The sequence below is a fragment of the Fundulus heteroclitus genome, chromosome 13 (genome assembly GCF_011125445.2).
Source record: "Fundulus heteroclitus isolate FHET01 chromosome 13, MU-UCD_Fhet_4.1, whole genome shotgun sequence".
In the NCBI taxonomy this organism is placed as follows: Eukaryota; Metazoa; Chordata; class Actinopteri; order Cyprinodontiformes; family Fundulidae; genus Fundulus; species Fundulus heteroclitus.
In genome coordinates this window covers 10423440-10445796 of record NC_046373.1, presented here as the reverse complement: position 1 = coordinate 10445796, position 22357 = coordinate 10423440, and the positions used below count along the sequence as shown (strand labels likewise).

At 39.1% G+C, this 22357-nt stretch overlaps 1 protein-coding gene across 1 annotated transcript in view; it reads left to right on the top strand.

The window, feature by feature from the left end:
• The window catches only part of LOC118565426 (syndetin-like), an 82503-nt gene that overhangs the window by 56658 nt on the left and 3488 nt on the right, over nucleotides 1-22357 (top strand). Inside the window, exons 12-15 of the mRNA XM_036145865.1 lie at nucleotides 2274-2414; nucleotides 13462-13594; nucleotides 21081-21169; nucleotides 21301-21395. Of these exons, the coding sequence (XP_036001758.1) occupies nucleotides 2274-2414; nucleotides 13462-13594; nucleotides 21081-21169; nucleotides 21301-21395 (458 nt within the window). The remainder of the gene's footprint in view (nucleotides 1-2273; nucleotides 2415-13461; nucleotides 13595-21080; nucleotides 21170-21300; nucleotides 21396-22357) is intronic.

The following is a 22357-nucleotide window of genomic DNA, read 5'->3' as shown; positions in this document are numbered from 1 at the left end:
GGGCTCGGGAGGGGGGCATAGTTGTTTTCAGGGGGGTCTTAAGCCCCCCAACCCAGATCCCAGGTATTTGTAGCTTGCACCAGTGATGATGTAAGTGAATACTCATTATGCCTCTCGGTGCCAACAGCCATCCTTGAGGTGGCTGCTGCGTCACTGAGGGTTGTTGAGAACTAATGTTTTATTTGTTGCTGGGACAACGAGCCTTTTCAGACACAATAGGCCCTAAAGAGGTCTTTGTTGGTTGCGTGTTCCCATTATGCTGAAGTGTTTAGTGTTTTTGATTGCTTTACTACACCTTAACATCATCTGCTGATTTTGTTAGTCGAGATGTAGCTGCTACATTTTACTACATCGGGTTAGAGTTGTTCGTTTATGTGTACAATGCTCACCTTGATTTAATACCTTCCGATTGGATAATCGGTTGCAATGTTCCAGCTTGACAAACCACCTAAGATTTGGTATGTTTATTATTATGAAGATTCAGAAGAATGATTTTGGTTAAGCTGTTTGTTTTGATCATATTTTGCAAAATGGACACGGGAGATTAGGGTTATTGTTATTAAGGGTGCCATATTCCTTCCTCTTCTGTCCCTTCTTTTCATGTGATTTTCAGTGTGTTTTGAGGTCTGATGAGGTGAAAGTCCCTTTAGAAAGAGGGAAAGAAATGCTTGAATTACTTTACGTCAGCAGGGAGTCACAATGGACTGTGGGTCGCAGTTTGTGGTCAAGCCCTGACAGTAAGAAAATCTAATTACACTGCAGCGCCCGTTAACCGAGGGCATCACTCAGCACTGCTCCGGCGTCCCCTCGAATCGCCGGTGTTCTCGTTTCTGGAGGGTTCAAAGATGAGATAGTTGAGATTGAAAGGACGGGAGGTGGGATGATGCAAAATGGTACCTCGCTGCAGATATTACTTCACTTTAAATTAAAATCGGACACAATGGAACTCTGACTGGGCACGATGTGGCACATCAGGATAGTGGAACTGTTTGAAACTTTTCTATTTACTTGAAGACTAAAAAGCTTAATTATTGATGGAGCTTAAGCAATTTTCTGTGAAAGGCAATAATGTGAAAAATAAAGCCCAAGTAAAGCATTTCCCGAGCTTACAATGGCTATGAACTTGACCTGCAAAGAAATCCATGGTTCTCTGGGGTACCGTCAAGGATAACGGGTTTCTCTGCGTGAAGGTGGGTTAATTATCATTATCATGTTATTAACTTGGGGTGTAACATAACCTGGATGTTTACCCTAATGTAAGAGATCAGCACAGGTAAATACTGTCTTGTAAATTTCCACTTTAATCAGGGAAAAGTTACACAAGAAACTTTGACGTATGTATAGTAAATTAGTTTTTTTTTTTACTTGTTAGCCTTTTCATCCAAAGATGCAAAGAAATAGAGACATCTTGCTAAGAAATACATTGATTATATGCATATAAAAAATTACAAATTACTTTTAAGTAAAGTTTTTTTTGTGAGGGATTTGATGCTACAAATCAAATATTCCACTTGGTTATATTGATTACTGCTTAATCCTGTATAAGGAAGGTAGCTTTGTTAAACCGTGGACAATAAGTATTTGATCCCCTCTGACAAAAAAAATACCAGTCTCCAGTTTTTAGAGAAGTTTTGTTCTAACATAAAAAGAAAGCATAATAAAAAGACACGTCACACTGCATTAAAGTAAAAAAAAAAAATTTAGTCACGTTTGTTATCCGATATGATGCTTCCACAGACCAACCAGTGAATTAGTCAGTTTGCTAGCTAGCCAAACCAGCATCCACATCCACCCAACCCAACAACCAGCCAAGTAGTCCAACCTAACTAAACAACTACCCAACCAGTACAATCTAACAAGAAACCAATCCAACCCAACAAATCTGTTTTAAGCAGGTTTCTTTTTTAAGTTTTATCTGTTTTCAAGTATTTTTGATAACTATTATACTAGCATGGATTAACTATTTCCATCTGATTTATTTATCTAATTAAAATGCACTGGGTAAGTCTTAAAACTTATTTTTTATCATACTATGTTGTTTCAGTCCCTCCCTTTTCTAGGACAAGGTTGGAGCTAAAACTGATACAAAGCCCCAACACAAAAAGCAAATGCCCTATACCAATACTAATGGCTACACATTTTCTGAGACTTCCCCCCTAAAGGCAGCAGCATCATAAACCGGTTTAATGTCAGTTTGGAAACAGCAGTTTCTGCGGGCAATCTGATCCTTGCCAGTGCTGCCGTCTTACCAATCTTTTTACCTCTCTTTGTAGACTGCGATGGATCAGCTGCACATGCATTTCACCCAGGCCATCCACAACACAGTGTTCCAGGTCGTACTGGGATACGTCGAGCTGTGTGCCGGCAACGCCGACACCAAGTTCCAAAAGATGCAGTATAAGGACCTCTGCACGGTAAGGACAGGACCGTGTGAGTACTGTATGACCTACAAAGCTAAATTACCATGATGTATTGTTTAGCGCATGCACAAGCAGACACCAAATTCATGTTTTCTCACACTTCGCAACCCCTCCTTCACATTTGTTTTACTGTACAGCCAAATGTAAATTTGCCTCATTTCATGACGAGGGAATCCTTCACAGTTCCCTCGGAGGGTGAAATGAAGGATGAGAGCGTTGAGCAAATGATTGAGTGCATGGCGCATTGTAGCTCCTCACAAGATAATTAATCTCGCTCACGATACAGAACAGAATGCATTGCCGCAGTAGCACCCTTTGTCAGGCCCACACATCTCAGCTCGCCCTTTGTCTTTTTCTACCCCTCCACCCCCAAATTCCAAGCAAATCTTATTTGCATGCTCAGTAAGCCAGAACTTGGCCAATGTATCACTAACTTGTCGAGACAGAGCCACCTCCCCCAAGGCTGTGTTTTAATCCAACCAACAGAAGGGAGGGAAATACGGGGAGGTGAATGTTATCTCATCCTTATGGTACTGTATTCTTCGGTCCAGTTGCCGTTGCAGTTTGAGAGCACAACATTTGCTGGGGGGCAGGGGGGGGGGGGGGGGTGTTGCCAGCTGTGCTCATGTCAGGAATGGCCTGTCCTTTACCTCTTACCTTTGTGTTACCTCTCTTTGATGTCACCCATCATCTGTTCCTCTTTTTTTTTTAGCGTTTTCCTGTCCTGGCCTTAGAGGGACTTTCCTTGGCATTTATCAAGCGCTCCACGGTCCAGTCTTCTACTGGATCTTTCAGCCAGTTGTGTTTTTTTTGTTTTGCTAATTTTTCACATTCACTTTTGCAATCTTGTTTGCAGGGTATTTTGTGTGCTCTGTATTCCAACTTCAAGTTGTAGTATTCCCTTTAATTCCATTTCTTTGCTTGTGCCTCTCTAACGGCCCCTGAAAGTAGTTGAGGGTCTGAATGATGAGACTGTGCCATGGTTACAGACACATCTTTGTCTTCACTTGTGTTTGACAGATTTCCTCTCACACAGCGTGTTGCCAGGCGGATTTTTCTGACACCACAAACGCACACTGTGGATTTAAGCTCACTGTGTTCAGACTGCGAGGATGTTCTGTTACTGTCCCAGCTATGCGATGCTAAAGGGGCAGTACATTCTCACACACTTGAATAAAGACACATGTGAACACCCACACACACTTCATCTCTGCCAGTAGGAGAATTGTGAGCCTTTGTGCGGCAAGGTTTTTAGGATATTTTCTTGCTTTGACGTTTCGTGGTAGATAATTTTTCTTGAGGCCCCATCTGCCCAGCTTAAAAGTGTCATACCTTCCTCTGCAATTACAACTGCCAGTGTTTGTGCTATGCCGCTGTCAACGTTGTGTACCTGGAAACTGATATTTTATGCCACCAAATATCGTCAGTGAGAGCCTCAAACCTTACCGCTGAGACTCAGTTCTTTATTTTGACTGGGCCAATTCAAACATAGAGATCTGCTTTGATCTAAAACCATTCTGCTGTAGCTCTGCTTTTACCCTTACGGTCATTGTTGAGCTGAATAGGGAACCTCTATCTCAGTATCTAAGAGGTTTTCTTTCAGGATTGCCCTGCATTTAACTCCATCCTCTTTCCCATCACCTCAGGCCCATCTTCCTGTCCCTGATGAAGGCTAGTATCCCCACACTATGATGCTGCCACCACCATGCTTTACAGTGGGGATGATATGTTTATGTCCAATAATTCTGTCTTATTGTTTTAAACATAGGTGAAAAAGTTCAGTTTTGGTCTTATCTGACCACATCACTATCTTTCATTTTTTTGTGTCCCGACAAACTGAAAGAACTTCTTATTGTTTAATTTCAATAATGGCTTCTTTTTTCCCCCAATCTTCCATAAAAGTCACTAAACCCAGTAGTTGCACAGTCAACACATCCTCCATTCGAGCTGTGGATCTTTGCAGCCCCTCCAGAGTTACTATGAGCCTCTTGGCTGCTTGGCTGTTAAGACCCTCCTCATTTCTGCTATTCTATATTGCTTTACTGTTTACATCTTCAGATGCTGGATTGAACTGTACTCCATGGTATCTTGAAAGCTTGTGCCTTAAACTTTTTTTTACAAATGTATTTCCGACCCCTCTGGTGTGTTTGTTGGTCTTCATGTTGCTATATGTTCTTTAATGTCCTCTAACAAATCTCTGAGGCTTTGACAGAACAGGTGCATGTATTCTACAATTAAATTATAACCAGGTAGGGATGAATGCATTTGCAAGGCGCTGGTTATGATATCTGTCTAAGTGTGAGTTTTCTTTTTTTAAAACACAGCACGGATGGTTATTTTCCATTCAGCAGGACATTGAAGTCACACTGTCCCCTGTGCAGCTGGACCGGGATGAGAAAACTTTGTTTGCTGAAAAGAACAAACTTCTGAGCGTTTTCCCTAGACAAATAAAGCTTAGGAAAGTGTTCCAGCCCCCCTGAACCTGCCGCTAAGTTATGCTCTTTAAAAATTCAGGGGAAATGGGAGCATCGGCAAAGGTCAGGTCTGATTGTGAAAGGGTCTTATTAATTTTACAACATCTCATTAAAAGATAGTTTCACTTCTTATCCATTCCCTGGTCTAGCATTCTTTTTTTTTTGATGCAAATAGGAGACTTTTACAAAAATGTCTGAGGTGGGTGTAGAAGTTTGGCTATAAGCTCTAGTGAAGTTTCAGTGACTGGGAAATCATAGTGATTAACCCCATGGTGTGTTTTTGCTGTATTGACAAAACTTTCTGTCTTTTTGGGTCCCAATATATGCAGCGCTTTATGAGGCTGCAAGTTCAGGTGAAACATAAGTTTTTACTTTATTAAAATTGTTGTAAAATACACATATTTAGACTGATGCTGTTTATCAAGCATTTTTTTTAATATTTTCTATTAAACAAAGATTTTGATTAACTGGTCATTTCCTGCATTTAGTGTAGTTCATTACTCAAAATCAAAATCTCACAGTGGAAGGTGTGAAAGCTAATTATATTTAAGCAGTATGACTTTTAGTCCCTTCAAACAACCACCACAAAGCTACAACTAATGAACCACAGTCCTACTGCACAGTACTGGAAAATATAGAGCAACCTCCACTAATTTCTTAGTTCAGTTCAATTTACTTACAGAGCACAGATTCACCAAAATATACTGGCTGGGTAAAAGATGTTAACACCCTCCCCCCCAAAATTTTTTTATTAATATTTTGTTGGATTGGCTTTTATTACAGCACACATTCTCTGTCCCATTATTTCAATAAGCTTCTGCAACTTCACAAGATTTATTTCCATCCTGTGTTGCATTCATTTTAAACCAATATCTTGTACTAGTGATGGGAAGAGTACCCAATGTGCCTTCTCCAGCAGATACCAACAATTTTCAATGGGGTTTAGCTCACAACTCTGTGGTGGCCGATCCATGTTTAAAAATTTTGTCTGATGAATCCTGGCATTGTCATCTTGGAATATGCCTGTGCTATTAAGGAAGAAAAAAAATACCTTAATGGAATAACCAGGTCATTCAGTAAATTCAGGCAGTCTGTTGCCCTCATTCTTTGGACACATAATGTTGTTGAACTTAGACCTGACCAACTGCAGCAACACCAGATCATAGCACTGCCCCAACAGGCTTGTACAGTTGGCACGAGGCATGATGGATGCATCACTTCACCTGAGTCTCTTCTTACCCTGATGCGCCCATCACTCTGGAACAGGGTAAATCTGGACTCATCAGACCAAATGACCTCATTCTAGTACTCTAGGGTCCAATACTTATGCTCCCTAAAAACATTAGCCTTTTTGTCTGATCGGCCGTACTGATTAGTGGTTTTCTTACGGCATACACCTGAGTTCAAATGATTGGCGATCAATATCATTCAGGATTTTTTTTCGACCGCATTTGTTCTTCGAAGACGATGCGTCCCCACCATCCTTGCAGTTTTTAGTGCTTTGCATAGTTCTCAACCCAATCTTAGTGGTTTCTCCAATCTCCTTAAATGTTTTCTATTTTTGATGCATGCCACCTGTTCCACGACCACAGGGTGTGTCTTTCTACTTGGTTGTTTACCAAATCAGAAGCTACTAATTGCATAAGTTGGGGTTAAATAACTCTTTCACAGCTGAAAGATGAGCACCCATGCATTAATTATCCCATAGGTAGCTCGTATCTATTTGTTTAGTTAAATCCTTGTGGGGAATTTTTTTTGCCATGTAATGTATGCCATCTCGAGTCATGTAAAAATAAAAATAAAAATCCATTTAAAATACAGAAAGACATAACTAATCCATTCCTAATCAATTACATGCATTTCAGTCTGATAGTAGTTGCAAAATCGTGCAATAAAAGTAATTTTTATCATTATTCAGATTGGTAAAAAGTTTTCTATCTAAGGCAACCCAGCCAATCTTTTTAATAGACTTTGCAGTAATTCCAATAATAACAAAGATGTCACACACAGCAGTCTCTGGACCAGGAAACGTTGAAGCATTAGGTAATTTTTGCTTTCGTAAAGTGTCTGTCCAACAGAACCTATTTAATGTGTCTGCAGGCGCTGTGGAGAAAACACACAAATAAAAACAGAGTGAAAATCTGTATTCTGGTATTTTGTGGAGCTGTGGCTGCCAATTCAGCACAGGTCCTTCCCATTTTTCTTGAGTAGAGGTGTCATTCTATGTATTGATGAGGGCTGACATCTTCACTCCTCTGTGCAGTGCTGTCGCAGCTGTCGTCAATCTTGCTAACTGCTATCACTTCCCGCCGGTGCAAAGTTGTAAGAAACCTTGATGGAAAGTGACATTAAAAGTCCTATCAAATCCACCTCGATTGTTCCCACTGGAGTCACATTCAAACAGATCAGATACTAGTCTGATTCAGGACCACATATGGAAGTGGCTCAAATCTGACTTGAAAAGATCCAATTTGAGTCAAATCTGACTGTTCACACTTGTTCTAAAAAGTCTGGCCTGGTCACTTTACCCCAGGAGAGTCAGGTTTGGCCCTCATTTGCCTGTAGTGGGAACGGATGACTTTAAAGGTAATTTTTTCAAGGATTATCTTATTTTTTCTTTTACCAAATGTTCAAATAATCATGTATGACACTACTGATAGGATTTATTTTGTAACTCTATTCTTTGTAATTCAACATCTGCAAATAAATTAAGAACAAGTGACTTAGGCTATGTTTATGTTGCAGGTCTTGATGCTCAATCCCGACTTTTTGCTGAAATCGGATTTTTTGAGATGGCTGTTCTTACTGCTATTAAATGCGGTCGTCGACTTCTGTCTGCATGATTCTAGACTGCAAAGTGACCCGCTTGCGAGGATAACAAAAGGAGACGTCACAGAGCAGTGCACTGTTTATGGAACTAATGGTGAATGTATTTGTTTCTAGAAGTGTTCGATAAAGTTTTGTAAAAAAAAAAAAAAAAAAAAACTCTAGAAAAAAAATTGAAAACGCGGATACCGGCATCTCTCCTTGCTAGTATTAGAAAGCTGTTGCACAATGGGAGCCGACAATATTAAGACCACATCATAGCAAGACGAAATAAGGTAAGAAGAAAGCAGCACAGCTATTAATGGTCTTTTATGGAGAGCTAACTGCTACTATTGAGTGTGAGTGTGTAGTGAGACTGGAGAGTGAAGTGAAGGACGAATGAAAACAGACCGCAGACTATCCAAATTAGTACCACATATGGAAATGGAACAAATTGGATTCTTTTGGGAGTGAAAAAATCTGAATTTGGCCGTTCACACTGCCATGAAAAAGACTGATATGGGTTGGATACGAGTCCCTACACTGAGAACGTAGCCTAAGATTGTTTCCGCAGATAAAAGGCGGGATTATTACAGTTCCCAATAAATAAACCACTGATTTTGTTTATCTACTAATTATTGTGGAATTAATCTCTACATCAAAGGAATTAGCGTGGATTGTTTAGTCTTAATTTTATCCCATTTTTAGTGTGTGATTCTTATACTTTACCAGATACATTTTTATTTTTATTTCTTAGCAGGAGCACCAATAGATGTAGTTACTGCAATTCTAAAAGAAATAAAAAAAATAAAAAATTGACAACATTAAACATTTCCTTTATGTTTTTTAAAAGTTTGTTTTTACATTAATCAATGCACAATAGTGAAGAGAACTATCATTGTAATAAAAAAACAAAAAAAACAGTGATGTGCTGAAAAACATTTCCAGTGTCATGGATTGCATTATTGGATTTCATACATATAAAACTCCCTGCCTGCATTCATTATTGTTGTACTTTTAAATGTGTTTTAAAAAAGTTATTTTCTCACCTCAGCACAGCAGTGGTGACGTATGTTTGTTGACTCAGTTTGCCCTCCTCTGTAGGTGTCAGTGAAACAGCAACAGAATGACGAAGCTTCTTAAAGAAAAAAAAAACAACCTGAAGTTGTTCAGGTACTGGATGCTGCTATTGGAAAAGCATCTTTAACTATGTTCACAGTTATGGGTGCAGTCACCGTCTTCAGTCCAGTTCAGTCCAGTTAATATAGCCCAGTCTAAGTCAGTCGGGCCTTTCAGCACTTAGACACAGACACAGGTGTACTGACACACAAAAAGAACAGCAGAGCGCTTCTGTGTGGGTGTAGCTCAGGTTACTTCTTCTCATTAAGGCTCACTGAGCAGAAGATCTCAGCCCACACACTGAATCACCTGTCACCCCAGCGCCTTGGCAACACACTCCGGTGATATTGCTAGCCGATGGAGGACACAGAACGTCGGTGTGTGTGTTGGTTTTGTCTGGTCTGACTCAAAGCTTTTCAATGGATGTTTGCAATTTTACCTTCTCGACTGTTTTAATCGGCTAGTGGCAGTTAAGCACTTGTGGTCCCTGATCTTTCATGATTGTACATACAAATTATTATGATAATTTTGCTAGCTTCATAGAAATGTATCGTTAGCCCGTTGTTTCTCAACCACCGCGAGAGTCAAGCTACATGTATGTTTTCTATTATTTCTTTTTCTATGTTTTTTTATGGCACTAGTGGCTCATTTTTTTTCAAAATAGGCTGACAGGAAAGGAGGTTTGAGAGAGGGGGAAGACATGCGGTAAAGGACCTCAGGCCGTAATCGAACATGGGTCATGCACCATGAGGACTATAAGGGTCGGGCTCACCATCCTTGTGCCATCGGAGGACGTTCCCAAGTTTTTGTTTTTTACTAGCCAACAAAATGATCTAATAAATACTGTTCAAAGTCACATCATAATTCTAGGGGAGGGCGCAACGGGAGAGGCATAAACCCACTCAAAAGCTGGTGTTCATCATTTAGGAGTATGGCGCAAGATTTAGTATTATTTCAACTTTTCCAAGGTAACATCTCTGACAAATATAAGTGAACACAGTTTGGGAATTGCTCTGATTTGTAATATGCTTCTTATGTATCTAAAACATTCTATGGAGTTACATTGTTACAATTGTTACTGATAATAACCAAATCCTAACATCTGGATACAGGCCTGGAGTGGCTAATCAAGAGGACCGGGACAATTCCTGGTGGGCCGGATGATATTTGGGCTGCTGGGGCTTGTCTCTCTCTCACCATCTCTCTCTTTTAAAAAAAAAAAATGTATTTATTATTTTGGGCCACTGTTCAGTTATGACACTATGGCAGCTCTTTTCTTTGTTTGACCCACCATGATTTAACACATGAGTGTAGGCTACTCGGTCAATGGTGTCTGAAAGATGGAGAGTAGGAAGAGCAAGGGCGGCACGATGGAGAAATCTAGAATTAAAGAGGAAAGCTCTGAGAAGAGCTGCTGCTAAATGTGCAAAAATTTGCAACTTTTTCAATAAATTGAGGTTTGAAACATCAAATGATAAACGATGAAATGGATAAGGAAAGATATTAAACTTTGCCTGTAAACCACCGTACAAGTTAATTACCAAGCCATTGAATAATATAACGTTATATAGTTAAAATAATAGTATGATGCAATGCCACATAACTCGGGGTGTGACGCCACAGGTGTTTGTGAGTCACATAGAAAACGGAGAAGTCTTCTTCACGCCGAGCGGTTATTAGCATGTCGCTGCATAAGCGCTCATTAAATTGAGCTCTGTGCATATCTGTCTGCGGACTTGTGTCCTCCTTGTAGGAGCCTAGAGACAGAAATAGCTTAGGATATGATCTGGCGCTATTTACAGACATTTAATAATTTACATGTTGTGACCTTCTATGGGGTGGGGGGGCGATTTTGTTGGCTGGGCGGGGCGCCCCCCTTACAGAATATTAGGGGAAACACTGGATGCAGCATTAGTAGTGGCAGCATATACGTCATAGACATGACTGAAATTCATGTTTCACTAAATTAGCTTAATTTCTTCTCATAGAATATATATTTTAGGTACAACAAGCAACCTGGTAATATAAAAAAAATTCACAATCTTAAAAAAAGTATCATTAATGTAAACAATTTGCTCATGCTATTGTTTTTTTTAGCATGCGGTTTTACTTTGAAATGTCCTTTTAAGCATTGCTGATAAATGTGAGCCATGCTGATCATTCTTTTAGGAATCTGTGATAAATGTAATCCTGTACAGGGTTTCTCTGACTGTTTCCAGTCATTAATCCACTTCAGATGCGGTTCTACCAGTGTATTGTTTTTAGAAATTGTCTGATGTTGGTCTGTCAACCATAGTCTCTGGGGGAAAAAAAACTAAATTTTTGGAGTATAAATCATTAATACTTTTACAGTGTGCAACTGTGTTGTTATTGTGGTTACTACGTTTGCACACCCTGGCTACTCTGCAACTGTAGGGTTTCATCTATCTGTGATTAATTTGTTTGTGAACATGTTGGCAGGTCTCTGCCTGCTGATGGTGCAGCCTTGAACTGTGCCAGCGGTTACTATTGTTAGCGGTGAAGTTGTCCTAATTGGATCAAATTGTTAGTCAGGACATGGATCTGTGCAGACTTTTGGACCAAAGATTCAGAATCCGGCATGTTGGTGAAAATGTCATATTATTGAAAAATTGCTTTTTCCCTCAGAGGGGTGGCTGTTCTGAGCCAAAAACCTGCTTTGCACATGTATGATATGATGGCTATGCTGCAAATGTGTTCACATTTGATCATTTCATCTTTGCAAAAAAGAAAAAAAAGAAGCACAATCCTGCTCCCAATTCACCCCACCTACTGTTGTTTTACATTGTTACGGAGTGTTTTCAAATGATTGAGTTTCTCTTCTCATTTTTAGGCTTTAATTAAATTGTTTTTGCTGTTATACAAAAAAGGTTATTGCTACTAAACTGTTTTATTGCTTCTAAAACTGCTCCATATTGTTTTACTGTTTTTGTTCTTTTTTTAATTAGCTAAGTTATTGTTAAATAACAGAGCTATTTAAATAAATATTGCTGTGCTCTACACTTGAACAATGCAAAAACAATACAGGTATTCTATTCTATTCTATTTGTAGTCTGGTTCATCTCTTGCATTTTAGTTACTATAATGACTATAATAAGATAAGTTTAGGTTAGCCGTGTTTCTGGCACGATAACCACCTTGAATTGTATTTAATTATCCTTTTTTTAAATGGATACTAAAGGCTTTTTTATACAACACAAAAGGCTTATTTCTATCCCTTCAATCCTAGCGAAAAGTTGTTTTGGTCTGCTAGTTCGAAGAATTATTTTGTAATTCTAATTTAAAATTTGGCAATGTGAACACAATTTAAAGTGTCTAAGATTTTATTGATCCTGAGAAAATGATCCAGTATGTGCATCTGTGCATGTATAAAGTATTTGGACCTCCAGTAGCTGCCTGTTATGCTCTCATCTTTGGTTTTTCCTGGTGAGGCTGGAAAATATTTCAATCCATTTCTAAAAAGTTTGGCCTCTCTCTGATTACATATCCTCCCTGAGGAATGTCAAGCAATGAAGGAAACGTCTAGAGCCAGATGTGCAACTTTGAGGTAGAAGAAATCAGGGTGCAGACAGGCTTTTCTTAATATTTAATGCAGAGTACTTCTAAAATCACAATAACACCTGTCTGGATGAAGACCCCACAAGCCAGGGTGCTCTTTAGACAGATTCAATTAACAAAATGCTTTATTATTTACAAGTTTATAAAATGGAAACAAAAAAAATTGTAAACTATTTACAACTATTTTTCAGAATAGTAAATAATGTCTGTTGTTGTCTTGCAGTGGGGATCATCAGCTTGAAAGTAAATGTTATTTACGTTTGATTGAAAAACGTCATCAAGCTGTAATTGCTTATTTTTGCTCACTGGCATTTTTGAATGTCTCCACTTGTTTCAATAATTCACTCTTGGTGATGAGCTCCACGTCTTTGAGGTTGGAAAGCCTCTTTGCCACCACCCTGATATTTAGCACACTCAGACGTTCTGTACAAGGTTGAAAAGACGAATATTACCTTAGACGGGTTTAGTAGGTTTAGACGAACGAGTGGTTGGTTTGGTCTTGACCATTTCTGAGGCGGTTGCCTGCCGAAGATGTGGAGTGTCAGGTTACAGCAGCTCACTGTGGAAATCAAACAACACATAGAACACAGCAGATGAGGCTCTTTGTTGTGTTGCTGTTAAATCCACACGCCTTCAGATAGGTGTGGAAAATAATGTGAGAGTAAAGCTGGGTTTTTTTTCGCTTGTCAGTGAGAAGCAAGGCGAAAGCTGCTTGTAAGTCAGTTCATAAAATAAGAGCCCTTCCCCTCAATCTTTCTAGAAATTTATGGAAGAGTTGCTCTCCCAAGTCACAAAACTTCTCTGTTTTAGCATTTGGTCGTTCATCTCTGTCGGAACAGTTATGGACCATCTCTTGATTGCAGTTTTTGCATGTCACAGTTGTAGACATCCTTGGAAAAAAAAAAATGAGAGAGAACTTCCAGGTCACCCTAAACGTATCCCTGAATTTATTTTTATTTCCCTGTTGAAACTAAAGTATTTATAACCCATCTGAGAAGAGAGCAGTTCCCAGAAAAGACGGTGTTTGATCGGGTTTTTTGTTTTTTTTGCGCTTCTTTTTTTGGCAGCACATCACCCTCGACAGCTACATTCCCTGCCTGACGGATCTCTGCAAGGCTCTGTGGGAGGTGATGCTGAGCTACCACCGCACAATGCAGTGGCATGAAGAGCATGACAAACAGAAGGCCGCACCCTCACAAGGTAGGAGTGCTCCCCTTTGTAATTCATGCTAATTGAAAAAGTTCTCTGGGCTTCTAACCTGTCAGCTATTGACGTGGGCTGCACGAATATTGGTAATACGATGATGACAATATCAGTTGTGATAAATCTATTTTCTCCCCTCCTGTCATTTTTTTGTGTGTGACTCCATCACTCTATAATGCCTTTAGCATTTTGGGCACCGTCATCCATGGGATCTGGCGGACATCTGCTGCAGTGAGACTCCGTGCAACAGGCTGAATAGGGACATTGATATGCAGAGTGTAAATCCATAACACATATTAGAAACGACTTATTGCATTCCAAACAGTCCTTTTCTACACTAAGTTGCACACGCTGATATTGCATTATGTTTGCCACGTACTGCGCAGCCCCAGTTTTGATTCTCCGAGCTCTCACAGCAAGGTTCCTAGCGCTGTGTGAAAGCTTGATTACAGCCTCTAACTGTTTGGAGAGCCACATAAGCCACAATAGCTTCTGCCCTCTCTACGCTTAAAAGCCATCCATATATTATCTTTACCCGCTTATCCGTGCAGGGTTGCGGCTGGGCTGGCCCCTATCTACAGTGGTCATGGGGCGAGAGGCAGGGTACATCCTTGACAGGTCCGCAGTCTCTTAAAATACATTTTTGTTTTACAAATCCTCACAGAAATAGACTACCTATACATTCAGCTGTGGGGGAAAAAAATCAACTCACAGTAGCAGAACTGTGACCATACGTCCCACTGCTTTTAGGACGGCTCAGCTTTTCTTCCTCCAGTCCTACAAACTAAGACAAAGTACTGCATTTTGATTGGTTTTTATACACCAAAGCTATAAGATACACACATATTTCACTCAAATTAGTGGCTGGATGGGGGTTCAGGAAAACTGCACCCACGTGGTTTGCAAGTTTTTTGGCACCTTGCTTAAGCTACAACCATCCATAAAATTTGGAGGAACTGCTTATTCACAAATCAGGTGTTTCTGTGGATTTTTGTGTCGTATAAATAATATCACACAGAGGTAAATATTACGTGCAAACTTTAATTGAAAAATGCAGAACAGCAAAGCAATTAAAGGCACAACTGTGAGAAATTCCATATCAGAGAAGCTTAAAAAATGTAACCATAAAGAGATAAGATCACAATGGTTTGGTGGGTTTAACTGTTTGGGACATTGTTGCTGGATTTGAAAGCCAGCTTGGTGCTTTTTGGCTGGTTTCCCTGGAGCAGAACTTTGTGTGTGTTCTGTTAATATTATATGATGAATGGTGATGCCATAACTGAGGAGTTTGTTTTGCTTCATTCTGGCTGTTTTATATTTGCAAAACTTTTGTTCCTTAATATATATTTTGCATGTCGTTTCAGTTTAGATCAAAGGTTTCATATTGCTTGAAAAGTTGAATAAAACGTATAACATAAATCTAATCACTTGCATTAAAAAACATTTTACTATTTTTATTCATGGATCATGTGCAGGAAGTTGAAGGCACAAGACAATAAAAAAAAAACGCTGTTTGAAATTCTGTTTATTTTGAGTAAGAACAAATTGCCATACTTATACTCCAGCTGTACACTGCATTCAGTTTTGATCTTGGATCTTGAAGTGATGGATCACTGAAGCTGAATGCGTTTGAGTTGGAATATCAATGGGATTTTTTATTTTTGTGCCGTTACATTTTATTAACAGTATGGGGCATTTGCAATGTATTTTTCAGCATTTTAGGCATTAAAATAGTATGGGAACAGTGTCAGTGCCGCTGGTCTGAGACTTTATTCCTGCAACGGTCTCTGCAGTTTAGATGCACAGTAGCCATATTTAAAACTGAACCTGGTCTGCACAGTGACCTCCAAATCTCTCAGCTGGAAGACCAAGTTTAAGGTATGTCTCTTGTCAAATTTGACGAGTCCAAAGAGAATGCACCGATTGTTCACCAATGCCAGCAGAATGAATGCACAGAGCATCAGGACTCAGCATGATCTGAATCCTCCATAAGATCTTTTATTAAATACTGCATATTTGAGCAGCAGCCTTTGTGAGAAGCTGATGCTGTTAATGAAGTGTTGCAATTTTCTTCCTGACAGACTACATCCGAGTGCACTTATTTCACCAAATATGTTATTGTTGCTTATATAATGTCATATAGAACCACTATATCCAACATTCTAAGAAATCTAAAAGCTTTTTTCTGTCACACACTGCACATAAAATGATGCATGAGAACATGAGGACAGACGATGCACTCTGAGCGGGCGGTGACTTCCTTTCTTTCTCTCAATATTCATTAGATGCCATCCTCCTTGGAGGGAAAAGGACACATTCTAAATTAACTTTCACCAGTCACATCTATCATCTCTGTGTTTGATTGGCTGTCACCTATGACTTCAGTGCAGAGGTGACCTCAGCTTAGGTTTTGTAGTGGTTCTCACCTTTTTCTCTTTGCTTGTGGGGGTCTATGAATGAATTTGGTGGGGGGTGTTTTTATGTAAAGATTTATTGAAGAGGCTTTGATGTACTTCTTGAACATTGTGTTTTGATGACAATGACATCGTTTAATAGACGAGGTCCTGGATCTTTTAAATATCTATAAAACTGCTCTTCAGCGCCATTATTAAATAGGCAGTGAGAAAAAACTATCAGCTACTATACTGCACTAATATCAAAAACCATGCTGCTAGATGGACAGTGGGGTCCTTGGGGCTTCATGCTAAGTCTGACACTCGGAGCCTGACAGTTAGTCCTTTGAGCCTCGTTTTCTGTGATGTCTCTCTTTGCCTTGGTCTTGTTTTTGTCCGTTCTCTAAATGCCTGATTAGATTTGGTTTTAAAATGTCAAGACCCACATACTTTCTGCCTGTTTTCACGATCCTCAAAGGACATAACATCCAAGTGTCCATTAGCCATATGACTGAGTTCGGTCCATCTTCACTTGACCACCTCTGATTCTATAACTCGTGACATATTGTTTGAAAAAGAAAATACACAGGCACATTGCCCCTTAGCGTCAGTTTATTCAAACACTTTACATTAAACTACAGGTGGCATGCTTTTTTCCCCAGTAAATTCACTACATGCTCACCGATCAATCTAATAGGTGTTTGATTCTTTATCTCTTTATCAACATAAATAGCAAATCATCCAGTCACTCAATGTATTTAGAGACAACTTCAAACCATGGATCAGAATGAGTACCAAAGGGGACTTAAGGGACTCTGAACATGACATTGTTCTTAGTACTAGACCGGCTGTTCGGAGTATGTCAGAAACTGCTTCTCTCCTGGGATTGTGGTGTGCAACCATCCATCTGGTTGAGACAGAATCATCTGATAAAGAGAAAATATCCAGGTAGCTGCAGTTGTGTGGACAAACATTGCCTTGTTGATCTAAGAAGAGAATGGGAACCGCTGGTTTCTGGTGATAAAATACAACGACAGCTCAAATGCTACTTGTTGGAGCCAATGTCTGAAGAACGCTCTCTCTGAATAAACTGCAGGTAAAATCTTGCCACACCTGCTGCTACTCCTGTGACCTGGGAGCTGGAAACTTAAGGCTACACTTCATACAGATTGAATTGTGGTCTGATTAGTCTTAATTTTAGCTGCAGCGTTCAGATTGCCATTTTTTGCCATGCTTTGTTCCCTGAGTGCCAATTGAACTTAATGATTTAAACATCAAAACCTATCTAAGGATTGTTGCTGAACATGTTCATGCCTTGGATGACCAGTCGTCTCATGGGATTATAATCCAATACAGCACCTTTGGGATGTGGTGGAACAGGAGATTCACATCATTGATGTGCAGCTGAAAAATCTGGAGCAGCTTCGTGATGCTGTCTTGAGGACATGTACCAGGGCCTCTGAGGAGTATGTCTGAGACTTTGTTGAATGCATGGCACAAAAGAATGAACACGGCTCTGACGGTAACAGGGTGGCATCCTCAAACGTTTCTAAATCTGTTAAAAAGACGTGTATTCTGAAGCCTTTTAGAAAGGCTGTGCTTCATGTTTATATGATTTTATTTAAACTTGATTTTACCTATTTGCTTTTCATTCATTCACCATATATGTTAGACATAAATGCATTCTTATTTGATTGAAAGCTTTTTTGACACGACAATGATCTATTTGTTTTAGAAATAAAATGACCTGGCTAGAAAGTTTCCTCAAAGAGCATACGTTAGCATTATTTAATAAAATAATGTATTAATTTTTGTACATGGCCTGAACTCACACTATGTACATCTAACTTTACCAAGAACATAGTAATCAGAGGCACACACACATTGAAAGAGGTAAATAAGTAATTCCAGCTGTGTGGTAATCAAGTAACTATTTCATTGCAACAGTTTTCTCAGCTTTCACTGACTCGGTTTCAATTCGTCTTCCACAAATTCTATTGCCCTGTGTTCCTCACAGCCCCTATCATACAGCGCCATTAGTCTGCTCATTAAACCGGAGCTTTATGTGTCAAGTTGCCTTCTCACCCCTTATGTTCTCTTTATTTTTTTAATGGGTGACATACTCGTTTCCAGCAGCTCTGTATTATATTAATCATTTTAGAAATTTGACCAGTGATATTAGAGTCAAAAGAACAGAGTTGGAAAGCCAAATTTACCTGCATTGCTTGAAGTTATTTTGTCCTTTCTTACTGGGGCAAATACATAATTATCCGTAAAATCTCAGAACTGAAGTCAGGTGGTGGAAATTTTCAAAAGAAATTATTAAAACAAGCAGTTTAAAAATGTGCTAAAACATGATGTTAAGGGTCAATCATGCAGGAGGAGTGGGGCATTTTTTATAATGCTGTAAACTGAATAATGTCAGAAAAAAAGCTAAAAAAATAGTCCAGAGTTGATGCTGCTTGTTAACTCATCAAAATATTCAAATCTGATACTGATACGAAAGAAAATATTCAGTGCCATTTCTGGTAGTGATGGGGCAAAAACATCAAAACAACAAGAGACAAGCATTAATAGACATTTTTTTTGTTGTTTTTGCTGTAGATTGTTTTTACACTGGTATCGCCAGTGATCCTAAATACAGCTTGAAAGTCATGTTATCTTAAACATTTTGAAACTTTAATTTATTTTGCACTTGTACTGTTCTGTATAAATATTATTTTCACTTTAATGTTTGAACAGGTCTTTCTTAAAATATGAAAATATATTATTATTCTATAAGAAGATTAAGAACTGTAGGTTATCTTGCCCCCCAAAAGTTGCTCCTTAAACAAAATTTAGGAGCAGCACTCTGATGTAAAATTTAAAGGAACAATATCTGAATTTATTTGTGTCTGGTTAAGAAAAAATGCTTTTTATGCAGTGTTTTATGAGTTAAAAGATGAAATTGATAACAATTGACTGATAAATTGCGCGATCGAGCGAGTCCAGGCTCTTTTTAGTAGGAATAAGCAGTGAAATAGGGACAACCATTCTCTTTTCTCTGCCAATGGCACAATGAGATGTGGAGCTTTTGCAAAGTACCAGCTGTGCATAACAAGGTATGTAAACAGAATAGCATGGCATGCATATAAGTGTTGACTATTTACATAAGAAAATATAATTTATTTATGCGAGACGTAGCCATATATGTCAATGAAAACATAGAAAAGTCCCCCATAAAGCCTTGTTTCCTCCTGGGGATTGTTTACGCACAGGAGTGAGTGGAAAGCCAGAGTGATATCAAAGATTACGAGCTAGATGACATGTGAGGGTAAGCTAATGCTAGCTTGCCTTTGTGGTCATATACACAATAAGTCCAGTGTACAACAATTTAACGGTTGAAGATATTAGTCATACTGCGTATATTTCAGATGGCTGTCCTGTTGGGAATTATTTAAGAATACTCTCTTGTGCACCTGAAAAATGTCTCTTCTTTTGTTTTTTACATCCTACAAAGACTTTACATTTGGCTGTGTCGATGCTGCAGGGGCAGAAGCAGGAAGCCTGGAAGGTCCAGATTAAGAGAGGTGGAAACAGAGCACAGAGTTAGCATTGATGGTTGCTAGCAACGTTATTGTCTTTATGTGTCTGAGTCTTGTAAGGAAGTCGCTCGAGTGACTCAACTTGTGATGTCACCCCCTACCTCGTCAGTGACCGACAATCTTGTGACGTTGCATTTTCAGCCTGACTCGACTTGATCCCTGCCAGGAAAGTACTAAAAAACGTGACCGGTACCATAGAACCATGATTATTGTAAAACCCTATTAACCAAGTACAGCTGGGGCATACAGTGCTGACATGGCACTAATGGAAAAGGGCCATAATAACTGATGTTACTTATGTAACAATTACTTTTTGCACATAGGATTTGACTGTTTTGGATACCATTTTTCCTTAATGATTCAAATCCTCATTTGTAAACTGCTTTTTGTATTTAATTCAGTTCAATTCAGTTTTATTTATATAGCGCCAATTCATGAAACATATCATCTCAAGGCACTGTACAAAGTCAAATTCAATCAGATTATACAGATTGGTCAAAAATTTCCTATATAAGGGAACCAATTGATTGCATCAAAGTCCCGACAAGCAGCATTCACTCCTGGAGAAGCGTAGAGCTACAGGGAGAGTCGGGTTACTCAGGTTATCTTTCGTACTATTTACGTGTGCTCAATGATCTGAAACATTTATGTGGAACAAAAAAGCAAAAACTCCAGAAATCTAAAAGTGAAGCACTTTTTTTTTTACGCCACCATAATGAATAGTTATTACACTTCGCCAATTATTTTCAGTTTTGAAAGTTTTATTACCATTACGGAATTTGTCTGCTTATAAATGGAGTATAACCAACCGCATGGTAGTGTCACTTATAATTTCACTTACTTTAAGATTGACAGCAGACTCCTTGTTGAATTCAAGGCTAACTGCTGCTGGCTTTCCTAAAAATCCATTTTATACAGGGGGAAGCAGCATGAGATTTGGCAAAGCAATTTTCAGCTAAAGAGAAGTATTGATGAAGCTATAACGCTGCACAATATGTCAGGTTATGTAAGGGAGCGAAAAAACAATGGAGACAACCCAGAGAGGATAGCGAGCTGATGACGGGGGAGGAATCATGTCTGACAGCGAGCAGGACTCGATATTTAAAGGTGATCCAGCGCTTGTACTACTGGGCTCTGAGCTGCTGTCAGTCTTTCATCTCTGCTGGGAGTTTGTGACCTTCACGCCTTCTAGATGCTGAGTGGCAACCAATGCTGACAGCTTTTCTCAGCTGAGTCATCATCTGACAGGGAAGGACTTTTAATAAGCTGGGAAATTTACTGATCAAATAGGCCCATTCATATTCCTATTTATTGGAGCTGGAGGAATCTTTTTTCTACATCCGTTATCAGACAATCATTAGCATTTTTTTTTAATGTCAGCTTTAAGTTAACTGGCTACTGATACAGTTTCAGCTGGAGGACCAAGTTGATAAGATATTCTCTTCTCCTGTCCTTTCTGTTGTGGTTTAAAAACACTTTGGGTGCTTTCTTTGATTTTGCCTGTAGACGATGCAGCAGCAGAGGCTGATGAGTTAACTGTGGACCGCAGCTACGTGAAGAAGAAGCTGGAGCACGGACTAACGCGGATCTGGCAGGTTGGCACTCAGACATTACCTTTTTTGTTTTGGTTCCTTCTCAATTCATTTGTTTTTACTCAGGCCTTGATTCCCCTACGAGGGTCCCATCCTTCAAATGACCCAACCCATGTCTCTGTGTCTGTCTCCAGGACGTCCAGTTAAAGGTGAAGGTGTACATTCTGGGAACGGACATGTCTAACTTCAAATACGATGATTTCATAGTGGTGCTGGATGTCATCAGCAGGTACGCGTCAGCATCAGTCTAGACGGCTCGCTCTCGTTTCTGCTAATTGGTCTCCATTGTCTTGCATCCTCCTCCTCCTCCTCCTCCTCCTTGTGTCTGTGTCACACTAATCAGGTTGACCTGCAGGACTTTTTTGTGTGCTCTGTCTCTGTCAAAGTGTTAATTTTTTTGAGACACATCCACTCAAAGAGAAAAAAAACCCTCCTACACCAGGGTCCATTACAAAGGTTTTTATTAAAGAAATGTATTTTTACAGCTGACATTTCTGGTTAGATTTACTTGAATCATATCAACTGGAAATTCAAAGGGTAATTACCTTTTCAGACTTTATTTCCACACCATTGTGAAAAAGTGTTTTCCATACATACATCCCTTAATCTGTTGTGTTACCTACTGATCTTTCTATAAATCAGTCCTTCTCTGTCAAGTCCCGTATGTAAAGGCTGACCTCTACACCAATATCCCAGACAAATCCACTGTGAAATATTAAATCTATTCCTTAAAAATCGGCTCTGGATGTTTGAATTTTTTATATAAAGTGTAAAAACACTACAGCTACGCTTCTGTGTAATGTCACCCTGACTACAACTTACACAGCTTCTTTCTAGTTGTTGACCTATAACCTGGTTTTGTTATATGTCAGCTCATTAGTAATCGCTTAAGCAACGTAATTTGATTTCAGCTTTTTCTTCGCACTGGAAGAGGTCAAGGTTATTTTCTGCCAAGTTTAAAACGTATTCCATTATATGATGCTTATTTTCAACAAATTTAAATGTTTAATTGGTTAGGTTTGTAGTAAAAAATATAAAAGGTTGTAAATCTTGCCAAACATACTCGTATATCAACAAAAAACAAGGACAAGTGTAGTTACTCTGCTCATTTTACACTAGTAGTGAATTTGGAAAACTTTAAGACATTCATAGGAGGAAATATAGAGTGAATAAGTCAAAAGACTAAAACAG